The sequence below is a fragment of the Bombyx mori genome, chromosome 14 (assembly GCF_030269925.1).
Source record: "Bombyx mori chromosome 14, ASM3026992v2".
In the NCBI taxonomy this organism is placed as follows: Eukaryota; Metazoa; Arthropoda; class Insecta; order Lepidoptera; family Bombycidae; genus Bombyx; species Bombyx mori.
This window is the reverse complement of record NC_085120.1, coordinates 10,939,923-10,956,977: the sequence shown is the minus strand read 5'-3', so window position 1 is coordinate 10,956,977 and position 17,055 is coordinate 10,939,923. Positions and strand designations below refer to the sequence as shown.

General features: G+C 36.0%; 2 protein-coding genes across 2 annotated transcripts in view; one reads left to right on the top strand and one right to left on the bottom strand.

Annotated features, from left to right (window-relative positions):
* The window catches only part of LOC101741904 (peptidyl-prolyl cis-trans isomerase D), a 49,454-nt gene extending 42,916 nt beyond the window's left edge, over positions 1-6,538 (top strand). Inside the window, exon 8 of the mRNA XM_038015458.2 lies at positions 231-6,538. Coding sequence (XP_037871386.1) covers positions 231-482 — 252 coding nt within the window. The 3' untranslated portion in view covers positions 483-6,538. The remainder of the gene's footprint in view (positions 1-230) is intronic.
* A 2,171-nt stretch (positions 6,539-8,709) lies between these two features.
* Positions 8,710-17,055, bottom strand: part of LOC101741758 (centrosomal protein of 97 kDa) — a 28,627-nt gene continuing 20,281 nt past the window's right edge. Inside the window, exon 15 of the mRNA XM_012688410.4 lies at positions 8,710-15,789. Within this exon, the coding sequence (XP_012543864.1) occupies positions 15,681-15,789 (109 nt within the window). The 3' untranslated portion in view covers positions 8,710-15,680. The remainder of the gene's footprint in view (positions 15,790-17,055) is intronic.

Here is a 17,055-nt window from a genome sequence, read left to right as displayed (position 1 = left end):
ACTTTTGTAACTATACTGAGACCTTAAAACCCATATCTCAAAGGCAGGTGGCGTTAGGTTGTAGATGTCTATGGGCTCCAGTAACCATTTAACATAAGGCTGTGAGCTCGCCCAATTATATAAGCAAAAAAAAACTGGCTGGAATTTCCTTTTAGATTACCAGCGAATAGGTAAAAAAAGGAAAAAAAAATAGATTACTTAATGAGACCCCCCCCCCTCTTTCCCCTCAGGTGCTGGACAGAAGCCCTCGCAACGAGAAGGCCCTGTACCGGCGGGGCCAAGCGAACTTCGCCCTTAAGAACTACGAGGCCGCGCTGTCCGATCTGAGGCGGGCCGAGCGCGCGTCGCCGCACAATCGCGCCGTGCTCGCGCTGCTGGACGAGGTGCGCCGCTGCAGCCGCCGCTACAACGAGCTGCAGAAACAGAGGCTCTCAAAGTTTTTTCGTGAGCAAAAAGAGCGCGCCGCCGCCGCCAACAACTGAGCTGAGGCTGCGGGTGCTAGTGCGCATCCAGTGACCCCCCAACCCCCCGCACCTAACGGGGGCGCGGTCGTGTATCTCACTCTATTCGATTGCAAACGAACGTGCAATATCTTGATCGTCGCTCACTTGGATTCGGGAAAAGTGTTATTTTTATTCAAAATTGCCACGCAAAAATTACTGGGGGTGGCCTAGTGGAAAGTTTACGACGCGTGACGTCATTAGGGGCTAATATAAGTGAATACATATATATATATATTATAACGGAACTATTAGTACGTATATGACAACGTGCATTATGATTCGTGTTTCATTTGACATAAAGAATGTTTGACGAATACTTATAAAAATAGGATATGTTACGCCGACTACACATATTGTGGAATAGAGGCAAGAAGTGAGTGAATAATCTTTTTGAGGTTTGATTCAGTGAACTCTGATTTATATATTGTTTTCAATGATACTATAATGTTTGTTGTTAGCTTTTTATTAATGTTATTTTTTTACGTTTATAGACAGGCGACCTTTGGATTTGACGAGGGGTCACCGTCAATCCTGGACAACAAAAATGTCAAGGGCCAAACTGAGGTCCACCGCTTAAGACTTCAAACCGCATTTAAGTCTTTAAAGAAAACAAATCTAATATAAAATGATAATGGCGGTAGTAGTCGAAAATAATTTTGGTCGCGGTAAATAGCTAATTTGAATTTGTGGGTAGATCGTAGCGCCTCCTAAAAGTTTTGCAGGATAAAAAACATACCAATTTACAAATGTTTTATATTTATAACACAGAGCAATTGAAAAACATTAGACGCGTGAGAATGTAATTATATTAGAGGCTCAATATTGCGGGTTTCGTTAAATGTAAAATGATTAAGGATGGTAAGTGTTTAAGCTCGTCTTGGCAAATTAATGTTTATATTCTTCCTTATATTAATTAATTAACTTTGTATGTTACTGTTGACTTTTCGAAAACCGTATCTTATTACTCGCATTTATTACTACATACAAAAGATTACAAAATTGTTTTTTTTTTTTAATTAATATTTATATTTTGTGCTTACTAAGGCCACTCTGGATCTCATGGCCATAGTATTTTGTACTGCCAATTATTAGGTGATTAAAGTTTTTTTTTTGTTTTTTTTTAGAAAATAATAATCTTTGGCAATTTTGGCAAGGTACTCAAATTATAGTTTAGGTTCTATAGCTAGATTGGAATAAAAAAATGTTTGGATGATGTTATGCTATAGGGCAAAATTAAGAAAATTAGTAAATATGCTACTGAACTTGAAAATGTCTTAAAATAGTGTATTAGGTTTTATATATTTTTTTTTGAAATAGTATATTAGGTTTTATATAATTTTTAATCCCTAAAAAGGATGAATCGATTAGATGATATATATTGTGATCTTCAAATTAGATGAATTATTTTGTTTTGATTTATAAGACTTTGAAATCACATTTATATTTATATTGTACATAAAATTTGAAGGAAGCTTTGATTACGGTTCTCAGTTGAAACTTGTATTTTTTTTAAAGTTTTTTAATGGCCACATTAAAAAGTTGTTTTGTATGCAAGCAATGTGCCTATTTTAAAATTAATTTAGCATTTACTAGATCTTCGTGTAAAGCCATTTAATGGATAGGTTAATAATCAATTCACGAATTTTAATGGCCAGTAACGATCGCAATAGTAATTAGTGTGCTTTGACGACTGGATCTACTAATGATGTGGTTATACGATAAGGAACCAATTTACATAGTGATTATGAACATTTTATGTGAATAAAAATTGTCCGTTATAAATGCAAACGCGTAATTTCTGTTGGCGTACCAGGTGTTATTATAAAAATGATCGAAATTATACAATCGAATATTTTATTAAATGGGTATCTCTTGTTTAACTCCGACCTAGTTAGGTGACTAGTGTAACGAATTTGGCTGTTATTAAATAAATTTGTAGTATATAAGAAAATTATCACTGCCTTTTTGAAAAGTATTTTAGTATTGTGTTCATGGTTTATGAATTGTTTTAAAATTTAAATCTTTTTTATTGTAAATTATATTAATGTTTCGGTGAACATGAAGGTAGCAGTAAGGGTGATGTTTTTTTAATGACTCACGACCCCAGGCCAGGTAGCTGTGGATGCAGATTGTTAATGTGGTCGCCTACTGAGTTTCTCGCCGGATCTTCTCAGGGGGTCGCGTTTCCGATCCGGTGGTAGATTCTACCAAGCACTGCTCTTGCTAGGGCCAGTGTTAGCAAAATTCTCTCAGGCTACCAGTGAATAGGTAGGGGATAATGAAGTGATCATATTAATTATAATAATACCAAGGAGCCTGGAATGCATAGTATTTATGTATATATAGTAATAAAACATGGTGACATGGCTGAGGGTATGCAGAATAGTGCCAATAAAATTCGTAACATCTCTATTCAGTTTCATTTTGGTACTAACTTAAATCGGTTGTCATGTTCATTCGAATTTTATAAATTAAGGTAAACTATGCAATTATTGTCCCTCGAATGTTAGTAATCTGAATTGAGTAAAGTGATTGCTACCGGTGCTCTTGGTTATTTCCTGATCTTAGCATTTCTAGAAGCTTATGCCATATTGTTCTGAAAATTCATACAAAACTCTGTTAATAATTAGAATTCAAATAAGTAAACAGCATTTAAACAAACACCTATTTCTGGATTTGTAGACTCAGTGCCAATAATACGATAATTTACCATCTTAAAGTCATTGTGAACTCTGTAAAGTATATATGTATATTTATAAAAATATTTAGATTAATTTTACACCATTAAATGAATTTCGTTTTAATTAAGAAATATTTTCAAGTTGTGCCTAATCATAGTATATTTTGTGGCATAAGAGAGATTCAATCGCCATTTCTTATAGAGAAACTGCTTATTTATTGTGCTTGTTGTAAGAGACATCATAGTGATTAGTAAATATATTATGATTCTGAGAATCGTGACGTCTATTTGTGTTCGCCAATTTTACTTACAACTTTTTTTTTGAACACGCAATGTAAGACGTTTAAAAGTACACTGAAGGTCGAGGTCAACGACCTCCAGCCCCGCACGTGGGGAGCTGTCTTCGCCGCAGATTACAAGCTAACACAATTTGAGTCTAATAAAACGACATTTAATTATGATTGACTCAATAAACATGAGGTCAAACATTTGTAGTCTCAATTTATCAAATTGAACATCTATGCATCCATTTTGATAGGATAAGATTTCTGTAAATCATTGATCTGAAAACATGTCAATCGTTTTCCTAATGCTTCAAGTAATATTCAGTGTTTTCAGTTCAGCAAGGCCTCTTTCTTTAGGTGATATATGTACATATATATTATTCTTAAAATGGTCGCTAACCGGGAGGATTCACCTGTAACGTAACAGTTCAGTGTGCTCGGTGCGAGTTTTTTAACTTCTCGCTCGCCTAAAAGTTAACTCAATTTTGTATGGAGTTGGAACAGCGCCCCTAGCGGCAAACGTAGGGAAGCTGTTCCAACTCCATACAAATTTGAGTCTTAACTCAAGTATACTTATAACGGCGAACATTATTATACACTCAACGTGTAGATAATCTTGAAATTAGTCTTAAAACCAATATCTCAATTTTTAATATGCTTTCATTAGCTTCATATATATGTTAGTATGTATGTATGTAACGGAAACTATGATCATGTTTTTGAACCCTTTCAAAACCTCGGATTCGGAACTCAATTTCTGTTTTTTTGAAGTTATACTTCTTTAGGCGCGTTATGAAAAATTGATGAGAGTGAAATTTTACGATGCGCGCGCACCGGGACACAAAATTAACAGAATGAAGTTGCCCACTAAATCGCTCATGATACATAATGAATATAGCCGCAGGTGAACTTTCCGAACCGTACCGAGAATTACCGAATTTATACGATGTCAAGAAAAGTGATGTCCAATATGCGTGTTTGAGGATGTTGTATAATCGATTTTTTTTCAAACTGATTAAAATTTAAATAAAAAAAGAGTAATAAATTTAATAAAAATAAAGTATAACTTCTTACGCGCGTACATAAGTACACGCACCCTTTTTTTAGTTCGATTTTCTATAAAAGCGTGCTTTTTAGTTTTTTAACTATTTATTTAACGTTAGAATTACTATGACGCTCAACCATAAGACCATTTTTTGATATTGTAAAAAATGTGATTCGACTGCAAACGAACCTAATTTTGACTACATAGTTATATTACAAGCAATTTTTTTTTAATAGGCTATGAATAAAAAAGAAAAAAATGTAAATGAGTGCTCTTGGTGTGCGACCGCCTTTAAACTAAACATTAGTCGATTTTCGAGAACCAATTATTTGTAAGAATAACAATTCTTAATAACGGTGCTTGAGCGTTTGTAATGCTATATTTTACTCTTAATTGGAACTATTATTGACTACTCCAATTGAGACTACTGCTGATTACATAAAGTGTATTGAGTTGAAATTTAGAGGAATTGGTACAAAGTGAGATATCATCTATATCTTACTAATAATATTATAAAGAGGAAAGATTTGTTTGTTTGTTTGTATTGAATAGGCTCCGAAACTACTAAGCCGATTTGAAAATTTCTTTCACTGCTTGGAAGCTACACTATTCCCGAGTGATATAGGCTATAATATTTTTTGAAAAAAATTAGGGATCTTTACTAAAACTCCAATAATGTAACCCAAGGTGTAAAAAAATTACCTAAAATATTCTTTACATCGCGAGCCCTGCGAAAACTATTGATGATAGAATAAAATAATGTACAACGACTTTGTAGAACACATTATTAATTACAAAAAGTGTCGCGACAGCATATGTCTAACTATTGCAGTTATGCCGCAATACGTGTTCAAAAGAACACGTTTGACACACATTTGACGTTGTTTTATTTTTTAAATAAAAATTTTAAAAATAAAACAACGTCAAATATCGTTGAAATTTTTGTTAAAGACTCGAGCGGAGCCGGAGCGGGCCGCTTATATTAAATACGTGAAGCAAAAACTTTGTACCCCTTGCCCAGCCACTAGTCTCGACCAGCGAAGCGATCTGTGATCCCTCGTGTTCGTAACCTCATAATCTCCCGGAAATTTGAGTAGCTAGTTACATATGGGTCCATAAACGGTATTCAGATTTTCAAAGGACAGCTTTAACTAGTTAGTTAAACAGTTCCTAGGATCGACTGTATTAAGTCGTCGTGGCCTAAAGGATGAGGTTTCGACTTCCACGGTGAAGGAATAACACCGTGTAATAAAAATCAAATCCGCAAAATTATAATTTGCAGAATTACCGGTGGTAGGACTTCTTCTGAGTCCGCACGGGTAGGTACCACCACCCTGCCTATTTCTGCCGTGAAGCAGTAATGCGTTTCGGTATGAAGTACGGGGCAGCCGTTGTAACTGAGACCTTAGAACTTATATCACAAGGTGGGTGGCGCATTTACGTTGTAGATGTCTATGGGCTCCAGTAGCCACTTAACACTAGGGGGCTGTGAGATCGTCCACACATCTAAGAAAAAAAAAATTAAGCATAAAACTTTTTCACGTATTGCAGTGTGTTAAGTCATTGATTTCTTTTATTGCTTATATGGGTGGATGAACTCACGCCAACCTCGTGTTAAGTGGTTAGCCGAGCCCATAGAGATCTACAACGTAAATGACGCCACCCACCCTGAAACATGAGTTCTTAAGTATATAATGTAATGAATTGATGAAAAACATTGAATGTAAAACAGTGAAAATACGTTTGGTTTTTATATCTCAAATTTCCACGAAGTTCGATATTTATAATACTAAAAAATATCGATTCCAAATGTTGCCATGTTCCTTTGATGATCATAACGTTGCAGATATGGAAAGAAATGTATTTAAATGTGATTTTTAGATTTAATTTGTGTAAGTTTTCAATAAATAGATTTAAATGTTATTGGGGTAGTGTACCAGCTGTGCTGTCATTAAACCAATAGCCGGGATTTTTTTTATAAAAATAAATAAATATTATAAGACATAATAAAGTACTATACAAATTATTTGCTTGTGTTTTTTTCCCTATATAATCGTTGGTAGCCTAAGGGGTTATTTCAACTTAACGCAGACCGGTTGGTGAGCTCACGGGCTTAGCCTAAGAGAATTGTTAACACTAGCCCTAGCAAGAGCAATGCTTCGCTGAATCTACTACCGGATTGGAACTGCGACCCACTGAGAAGATCCGTCGAGAAACTCAGTGGGTTGTGTTTATGGGCTAATTCGCTCGTCGGAGTTGACGAGTTTGATGAGGACGGTGACCGGTGCGTATCATTTAAAATTAAATGAATTCAAAATTGTTTTAATACTGAATTAATGGATTCCTCAGTTACATAGTTAATTTCTCACAACTACCTATTTTTTACTGGTGTTAGGACCCCTTGTGAGTCCGCACGGGTAGGTACCATCGCCCCACCTATTTCCGTCGTGAAGCAGTAATGCGTTTCGGTTCGAAGCGCGGGGCAGCTGTTGTAACTATACTTGAGATCTTAGAACTTATATCTCAAGGCGGGTGGCGCATTTACGTCGTAGATGTCTATGGGCTCCAGTAACCACTTAACACCAGGTGGGCTGTAAGCTCATCCGACCATATAAGCAATAAAAAAACTGATAAATACCATTTCTTGTATTCCATGGCATCATTCGGCAGACTAAAACAGAATCCGCCCTTACCATAGAAAATATTACACTATGTTATCGACTTCCTTTTTTTAAAGCGCTGCTACGGAAAAACGGATAATACATATAAAAAAAATCTAAAAGCAGAGTGAGTCGAATGTTATTTTACAAGTCCTCATGATTCTTGTAAAAAAATAATTTAAAACATTTAAGACAATTGTCTTGAGGTTTTTTTATGATTTGATCGGTGGACGAGCTCACAGGCCACCTGGTATTAAGGGATTATCGGAGCCCAGAGACATCTACAATGTAAATGCGCCACCCTCCTTGAGACAAGAATTCTAAAGTCTCCGTTTTTACAGTACAACAGCTGCCCTACCCTTAAACCGAAACGCATTACTGCTTCACGGAAGATATCGGCAATTTCAAAAAAGTCGTCATGGCCCAAAGGATTCCGCGCGGATACCCCGCCCCGCCTCTTTCTGTCGTGAAGCAGTAATGCGTTTCAGTTTGAAGGGTGGGGCAGCCGTTGTAACTATACTGAGACTAGAACTTGTATCTCAAGGTGGGTGGCGCTTCTACGTTGTGGATGTCTATGGGCTCCAGTAACCACTTAACACCAGGTGGGCTGTGAGCTCGTCCACCCATCTAAGCATTAAAAAAAAAGTTGGTGGTACCTACCCGTGCGGACTCACAAGAAGCCCTACCTCTAGTAATTACGCAAATCATAATTTTGCCGGCTTAATTTTTATTACACGATGTTATTCTTTCACCGTGGAAGTCAATCGTGAATCATTTGTTAAGTACATATTTCATTAGAAAAATTAGTCCTGCCTGCGGGATTCGAACACCGGTGCATCGCTACATACGAATTGCACCGGACGTCTTATCCTTTAGGCCACGACTATTAAGTATCTTGAAAAAATAAAAGTAACATTTGCGACAACACTGATCACGTCAGTAAAGTTACGCGAGTGAGCCACCCACTCTGAAACATGAAGTCCAATCTCAATTATTATTGTAAAACAATACATATCGACGGATGAATGTCTAATTGGTTCAAGCAACATTTTTTTTTAATAACCTACCTAAGCTGATAGCCTTGAAAGGCTCTTTCAGCGGAACCTTAACTAGTAGGTGAGCTCACAAGGCTCAAACCTGACGACGTTGCTAACACGACCCCTGGCAAGAGCAGTGCTTCGCAGAATCTACCACCAGATCGGAAACGCGACCCACTGAGAAGATCCGGCGAGAAACTCAGTGGGCTGTGTCTGAGGGTTGGTTATTAAGTGACATTTATCTTAGTAACGCAAGGTCCGATTTATTCGGTATCAGTATCAACAATTCGATGTTTTTAATAGAACTTCAGTTATGTTTACTACATTCAAATAGCTGAAGAAGTTCTTTTGTCATGTATTCTTTCCAAATTTTAAAATTTAACTGGCTTTAATGCAAAGTTCTAAAAATGTCGCTCAAACCAAATATATTTTCACCAGTCCATATTACGATTTTCTTTGTATAGATGTCAACCTGAAAACGTAGTGTAAAGAAAACACAATTATTTGCAAAAACATTTTTTTTTAATAAAACAATAATAAATACAGGCTTTTAATACAACGCACAACAAATGAGGTGGGAAAGTATTGAAGTATTGAAACAGGACGGCGTCTTTGGTGACTTGTGTCGCAATACACTGGAGTGACAACACGCTTTTAACCCTTTGCACGCGAGAGGTAAGTATCGCTCACCGCATGATTTAATTACAAACGCCAAAAAAAATGATAAGAACATAAAAAACACAAAGACAAGACGTCAATCCTCAAATAAAGTAACTTATATCGAGGGGTCAAAAGCGATTTCGCTTAAAATACATAACATTTATCTTATCTTTGTAATTAAAGATTTATTTGTAACTAGCGACCCGCCCTCGCTTCGCTTCGGAAACTGTAATTTATTATTGATTTCTCCACTATTTAATGGATGTTATTATACATATAAACCTTCCTCTTCAATCACTCTATATATTAAAAAAAACCGCATAAAAATCCGTTGCGTAGTTTTAAAGATTTAACCATACATAAGGATATAGGAACAGAGAAAGTGACTTTGTTTTATACTATGTAGTGATCAGCATCAACAGTTCAATATTTTTAATTTAATTTCAATTAAGTTTACTTACTACACGGAAATAGCTGAAGTGTTTTATTTTATGATATTTTTTTCAAATTTTAAAACTTTAAATGGCTCTCCTGTAAAATTGCAAAGATGTCCCTTAAACAAAATACCTTTTCTCCCTTCAATATAGTTTACAGAGCGCATCGAATTTTCAAACCAATCAAACTGGTGAAGCGAAACTCATCTCTCGAGTGCCAAGGGTCAAAATACACTTATATTACTTTTCAATAAAAAAAGTCGAGAATAAATAGAATAGTCGACAAACCTTTTCAAAACCATACGATACGTAAATTTTACATAGCTTATACTTTAAGCTTATCACCAATCTATGGTCAAGGAATACCGACATTTTATTTATTTACAGTGTTGCTATATTTAGGTTTCTGTGTTGCAAATATGTCTAAATATATTTATTGTTAATCTATCAGTGTAAAGTTGAGATTGTAAATCGGTAATTATTTTTTCTAATATCTATACAACAGAGAAACGTGGACAGTATAATTTTCACTAGTTACTTTGTAAAATATATATTTTTTTTCTCTACAAAATAAAAAGCCTAAACTATGAACATCGCCAATGCGTAATTTTGTAATTTGAATTTTGTAAATCGAATTAAAATTATCAGGTTTGCCACGTGACTTAAAACCGCCAAATTTGTTGAAACTTCTCACCTATTTCCGCCGTGAAGCAGTAATGCGTTTCAGTTCAAAGGGTGGGGTAGCCGTTGTAACTATACTGAGACCTTAGAACTTATATCTCGAGGTGGGTGGCGCATTTACGTTGTAGATGTCTATGGGCTCCAGTAACGACTTAACACCAGGTGGCCTGTGAGCTCGTCCACCCATCTAAGCAATAAAAAAAAAGAAAAAAAAAAACTTCACAATAAAAATAGTTAAATACATAGTTAAAAACTTGTTTATAAATCGTATTTACTAAAACTGTTACAAAGCAGACGTCACTTGACATAAATGGAAGCGTTTTATCAGTGGTTCTATTTGAATTCGATTGATAAAAAAATGTTAGTAGATACTTTCATGAAACAGTCAGATATCCCTTTATTAATTAATGCACACGACAAAACAGAACGCATTTCCAGATACTACATCCCAAAACCTACAAGAGTATTACATTTAAATTATAACACAACGAGGTCTAATCCACAACAAAATATTCAGTTTTCGATGATTTTTCAAACGATATTCTCGACAAATTTTAATGGGCTCTAACAATGACGATGTCCATATTATCGAATACTAAAGTACATAGATATAAAAAATAATAATGACATTCTTAAAACTAAAAAGAGCATTTTATATTCGGAAAGCAAAATTATGCACCCACATCAAATACTTAACTTAAATACGGTTGAACCTAGTTGAATTTATCTTAAAAACCGAAACATTAAAATGACTAGTATTTAGTAGAAATTACAGTAAAAATGTGGAACTTTTTAATTGCTTCGGTATTTCAGTTTAACTCATTTAACTAATTATTATAAGGTGGTTATGTAAAATGACTGTGTGATCGTTGATACGGATTTTAAGACTACTGGAAATAAATGCCATAGAAATCCGTGAAACATACTCAGAGTTATTTAGCGGGAATCGCGAGCACCAGTGGATAGGTTGCTTATATTGCTTGCTTAATAAGAATAGGAAATTTATATTGAATTAAACTAAGAAAATACCTGAGCGGATGTTATCAAACAATTTTGAAACGCTATTAGGAAATTTAGAAAAGCCAATCATATTTTCCGCATATTAATACACTGAAGCTTAATAATTACTTGATGAACACATCTTAAAGAATTGTGACGTAAAAATAAAGCTCTATACACAAGGCATCTTGTTTCGCGCACTTAATACTAGTTTATACAGAATGTTTTCAAATTAATTTATAACTATCGCGGCAGTTGAAGCGATTTTATTGTTCGTAACATAACCCTAAGACTCGAGACTAATGATATACAAATTAGTATTTTAAATTATAGGGATGAGGGGCAGCAGTGGGAAAGCTAGCTATCTCTCTCGCACGCCCGCACCTTAACACTAGGGACGTCATTCATATACTCAACCTTGTTTGTTATGCAACAAATATTCCCACCACCAAATTGAAAAGGTGTTTACGTTTTATTTAAAAAATGAGTCACAGTTGCTACTTATTTGTTACTTTCAAATAAACAACAGCATGGAATATTTTTTTAGAACTACATACTCATGAAAGTTAACTTAATAGACTTTTAGTTTTCTTATTAAAATCTTTAAACTTATCATTTCTTTTGTTATTTCGTAGATGAATTCATAAGCTGAGAGGTAATATAACAAAGATATTGCTGCCAATTAATATACAACGAACAAATTTTTGGCAAATAAAATTTTGGTATCAAGAGAGCTAGTTGACAATACTAAAAAAGAAATACTGAATAAAATCAGGCATAAATCGACCAACTACACAAAAAAACACATAATATATTTACAACAGATGCTTAGAACTAAACTAAAAACAACACGCTAAGCCAACGACTTATAGTCTAAAATTGTATTTATAAGTAAGTGTAGTCTTTTACCTTTGTCTTTTAAGTGCCGTAATGAATTTTTATTTTGACAGATCAAGTTTTTGAACGGAAGATAAACTTTACCAAACTTTAAAAAAAAAAAAGTTTTCTTCCATAAAAATTATCTTATTCTTTAAAAATATTCATTTCAATCGGCATTTTAATTTATAAATAAATGTAACTAAAGATATAGCGTCTCCATTGTAAGCAACCGGATATTACATTTTTTTATATTGCCGCGTAAACTTTTACATACATACTACGAGTAGATTGAGCGCAATTTCATTACAAATGACGTCATCGTGGGGCAAAACGTACGTCAAGCTAACCACAGATGATACAATAATTCACACACAACATATGCAATGCGATTGACGTTTAGTTTGGCGCGAAAAAGCCTTATGAACATTAAATTTCATTACATCTTTAAAAATTACTACTACACAATTAATTATAGTTTTAATTTGTTTGTGAACCCTTATGTTTTTTTTGCATGTAACGTCCGGTTGCCTTGTTTTTGCAAAAATAAACTTTACGGTGCCTTATATAAAATGCTATTCTGAATACAGATTAAAAATCGATTTGCTTACGTGTGTATTCTCTCTGCTATTAAACTGACTTGGAAACGTATCGAACACCAAATTTTAGTGCTATACACACACTTCAATAAACGTTCAATTGCGTTAATAAAAATACTAGAAAAATGTCATGAATTATAAAAACAGTGCTGGCAGAAAATTAGAGAAAATCCTGCATTAACGGATTTACATTTAAAACGTTTCTTCCAAACTCTTACAGAACAAAGTGCGTGAATTATCTTCGGTGAGAAATATTTTTTTGAGACTGTAAATATATTTAAAAAAAAAAAAATTATATTTACAAAACGGACGCGCAGTGATATTAGCTTGTCTAATAATAATTGTCTAATAATAATTAAATGCGTGTATTCGTTAAAATATAGGATTGTCACTGGCAACACTCCGCGAGAAATATGTCTTAGAGCTATTAATTTTTCAAATATATTATTTACTGAGATGTTTCTAGGGGATAGCACACAGTCTATTATCTTTTTATTACTGTCCATCGAAGCAATAACACGATCGATTGTGAAGTCACAAAAGTTCCGTTCGTGCTTACTTAACAACTATTGTATTCCCAGTGACTAATCCCGTATTACGCGACGGATTTAAAGCATACACCAAGCTTCACACGGTACAACAACAATTCTTACAGTCTACACGTGGCACCTGTAAACTGTTCATACATCTTCGACGTCACAATACGAGACTCACGTCAGAATTAGCATTGAAAAGAAAAAACCTTTAAGAACCACACCCTGTATAGTTAGTTACAAGTATACTGAGTACGGAATAACTATACTGAGACCTTAGAACTTATATCTCAAGGTGGGTGGAGCATTTACGATGTAGATATCTATGGGCCCCAGTAACCACTTAGCACCAGGTGGGCTGTGAACTCGAGCACCCATATAAGCTAAATATAAAAAATAAAAACATTGTAATTGACTACGCAAGAAGCGATGAGATCGCGAAATAGAAACGAAAAACTAAAATACATAGTTTAACGCCGTGCTCTTGCTCATTATAGTTCTCGTGAATTCATTAATTTGTCATTTCGTTATATTTTCTCCCAAAGCAATCGAAAACAGGCGTTATATCTCAAGTGTACATTGTAGGCAGCTGTAGAACATTTTAATTATAGTATCGAATGTGATTTTGTGTTAGAAATTCCTCAAAAAATAAAACATCAGACTCGTTTGAGATCGATTCGAACACAGCCTGTGTAAACCCAAAGGTCAACGACCTAGTGCAAATTTCTGTTCATCAATCCATAATATTGTCACCCTACACAAAAACCCTTGGCTTGCAAACTCCTGCGTTTAATATCCGGCGGGATATTGTGTCCCCATCTGCGTAAACACCACCACCCTGTATATATTTTCATCTCAAAACAGGGTAGTCCAAGAAATGGTTTTTTTAAGGGATTTTAGGACCTGGTAACTAAGACCTTTAGGTCAAGTCTTATTTTACCTTTAAGGAAACTTTTTTATATGAAAAATGATATCATGAAATGAAATGAAGTTGACTTATATAAAACATGGCATGAAACACAATGACATGAGATGATATATAATCTTAGTAAAATGGTTGTCATTTACTGAGACTTTTTGGAGGATCCCGAAAAGTTACGCCTTACGGCTTTGTTTCATTTTCCCACATTAGGGCACTTTCACAGATACTAAACAATTAATAAACCACCGTTATTACACATTTAAACCTGAAGAAGCACTAAATAGACAAAATAAAACAACTTCACTCATCGCGTTCCCGCCAAAAAGTCCCCAAGGAATGGTTGGTCGTTATGATATTTAGAGATACCTCATATGTCATTAAGGACGGTGAAAATCACGTTGTATAACATGCGTTGTCTCAGTAAACGTAGAAACCGAGTGATATTTGAAATATCGTCGCTGTCAAACTAAAATCTGCTATGTGCAAAAACTCTATTACACGCTTTATATTAGCTTCACTTGTATGTATGTTTGTAACTGACTCCTTTAGACGCGATTTTGACCCACTTCAAACGGCCAGATTTCATTCAAATTTTGTAGATTTATTGAAGACTGATGACAATACACTAATTTGATAAGATTATTCAATTATTCAATTTGCAAAATAAGATTTTTGCCTAATTTTTTTTACATAATTTTTTGTCAATAGTCGATAAGTAAGGAATTTACGTTAAAGTACTTAATAGTTTTAAAAATACGCTTTTATACAAAATTCAATTAAAAAATAGAAAATAAATTTAACTTGAAAATAGTGTAAAATATATTTTATTGTAAAAAAAAGCGTGGGGTGCATGCTATTATTAGTTATAAATATTTTTCTGACAGAGTAGAAGAATTCTTATTTCAATAATATCTTAAAAAGCACCCCACTTCACCCATCCCAAGCAGTTGAATTTTATATAAAGCGTGTTTTTTAGATTTTTTTAAACTATCATTCATTTTGAATTAACGAGTAAAAACATTTTTGTATAAAATTTTATATGAAGGTGAATTTTTAGGAAGTATATAAAATGAAAGCTATAGATAAATATTAAAGCTATAGACACATAACAGTCTTTCTTATACGGTAGATAGGGCTGTGAACTATACGAAAAAGTCAAAAAGTAAAAATCTCAAAAAGTGTACATAACAGATTTTGATTTGACAACGACGATATATTCGAGAGCCTTCTTAACATTAGCTGCGCAGAGTATTTGCGCGGTGTTACGATAGAACATATTACATCCCTGTCTGTCTGTAAATGTCTCTGATTAAATTCCAAATACAACTAGACGAACTGACGTAGATGCGATTAGGAAAACCAGTTCTTTAACGCAAAATCCTTGCTGTTAATTAATTATGTAGTTCATGTTCTTAACGTCAACAGTGTTTTTAAATAAATATTTATTATATATTTATTTAAATATTTATTGCGAGTTTTTTAACGTTTTCGATAGCGTAAAAGTTAACCTAATTTTGTATGCAGTTTTCACAGCGCCCCTAGCGGCAAACGTAGGCAAACGATCCCATTCCATACAAATGTGAGCTAACTTTTACGCTATCGAGAACGTTAAAAAACTCGCACTAAGCACACCGAAGTCGGTTCCCAAAATGACTAATTAAATGCAGTTGTTAATTAAAAACTAAAAATCAATCGGTTCGGGGCTCACGCGCGTCGCGTCGTGCGCTGTTTACAGGTGCCACGCATCGTCGCATGCGAGTGACGTCATCATTCGACGATGACGTCACCGCGAGTGTCGTCTCGCGAGCGCTCCGAGCCGACCTCCTGGGCGCGCGCCGTCCGCTCAATCTCTACGCTCGATGATTCGTCTTTGTCACTGTTTTGAAAGAATTCTATTTAACATTATTATATATTACAGTTACTATTCCGGACGGCCACCGCTCAGGTTTCGGCCACCACGTGTGATTTTTAGACTTCTTACTCGTGGCAAACGTGGTGGCTCGAGTATTGCCGCAGTGGCTGTCGCGGAACGGGTGCTGGGATTGGTTCGAGGAAAATAACGAAGGCTTCAAGTATGGCGTTCACACGGTCCTCGTGGCTTGACCGGCGCAGGGCGTAGGAGCGAGTCTTTTCTTCTTCGGTTGGCGCTCTCCTCTTCTTCTGGAGAGGTCTTGACTCGTCGGCTCGCTGTCTCGAACTGAATTTGCAGCGAGGTAGGCCCCTTATTTATGGTCGCCCACACGCACTCGGCCAGCGCTATTATGAGTCCGAGCACGGTGGGCGTCTATTGTTCTCTCGGCCGCCTCGCTCGCCTATTGTTTGCCTAGTCGCTCTATTAGTCGCCCGTATAGTGACTCGCTCCTGCGTTCCCACGCCAAATTAAAGACCACGAGGACCAATCTTTATTTTCAAACAAAATATTTACAAATTACTTATTTCTATTTACATTCTCTCTATTTATTTCACATCTATTTTTCACATACTATCTATTTACGGACATTTATAACTATTTATTCTCTATTTTAACTATTTTCTAACACAACTATTTATTACGGACATTTTCTATAACTATTTTTAACACTATCTATGTCCGTCGCGAACAATATCTATTCTAATCTTATATTTATTCATGTCCGTCGCGAACATCCTCCCGCCGTGCAGCGTCGTTCACGTCGCTGCATCCTCCCTGGTGAGCGGCGGACATCGTGGGCAGCACGATGATCTTCTTTGCCGGGCGTCGCAGGATACCGCCGGCGGTGCGCACGTCGACCACTCGAGTGATGCCGTCGGCCCCCGGGTAAACCTCCTGGATGATCCCTCGTGGCCAAGTGTTCCGTGGGAGCGTTCCGTCTGCTATTATCACGACGTCGCCTATCTTCAGGGCGGGCCCGCGGCTGTGGGGCTCCCGCCGGTTCTGCAGGTCGGGCAGGTACTCCCGGAGCCAGCGACTCCAGAACACATCTGCCAGACGTTGTGCTGCGCGCCAGTGTGCGCGCTCTATGAGGTCGGCGTCGTCAAACTTGCCCGGCACGGGGACTCGCGCCGGGCCTCCCAGCAGGAAGTGGTTCGGTGTCAGAGGGTCGGGATCGTCGGCGCTCACCGATACGTGGGTGAGAGGTCGGCTGTTCACTGTGAACTCTGC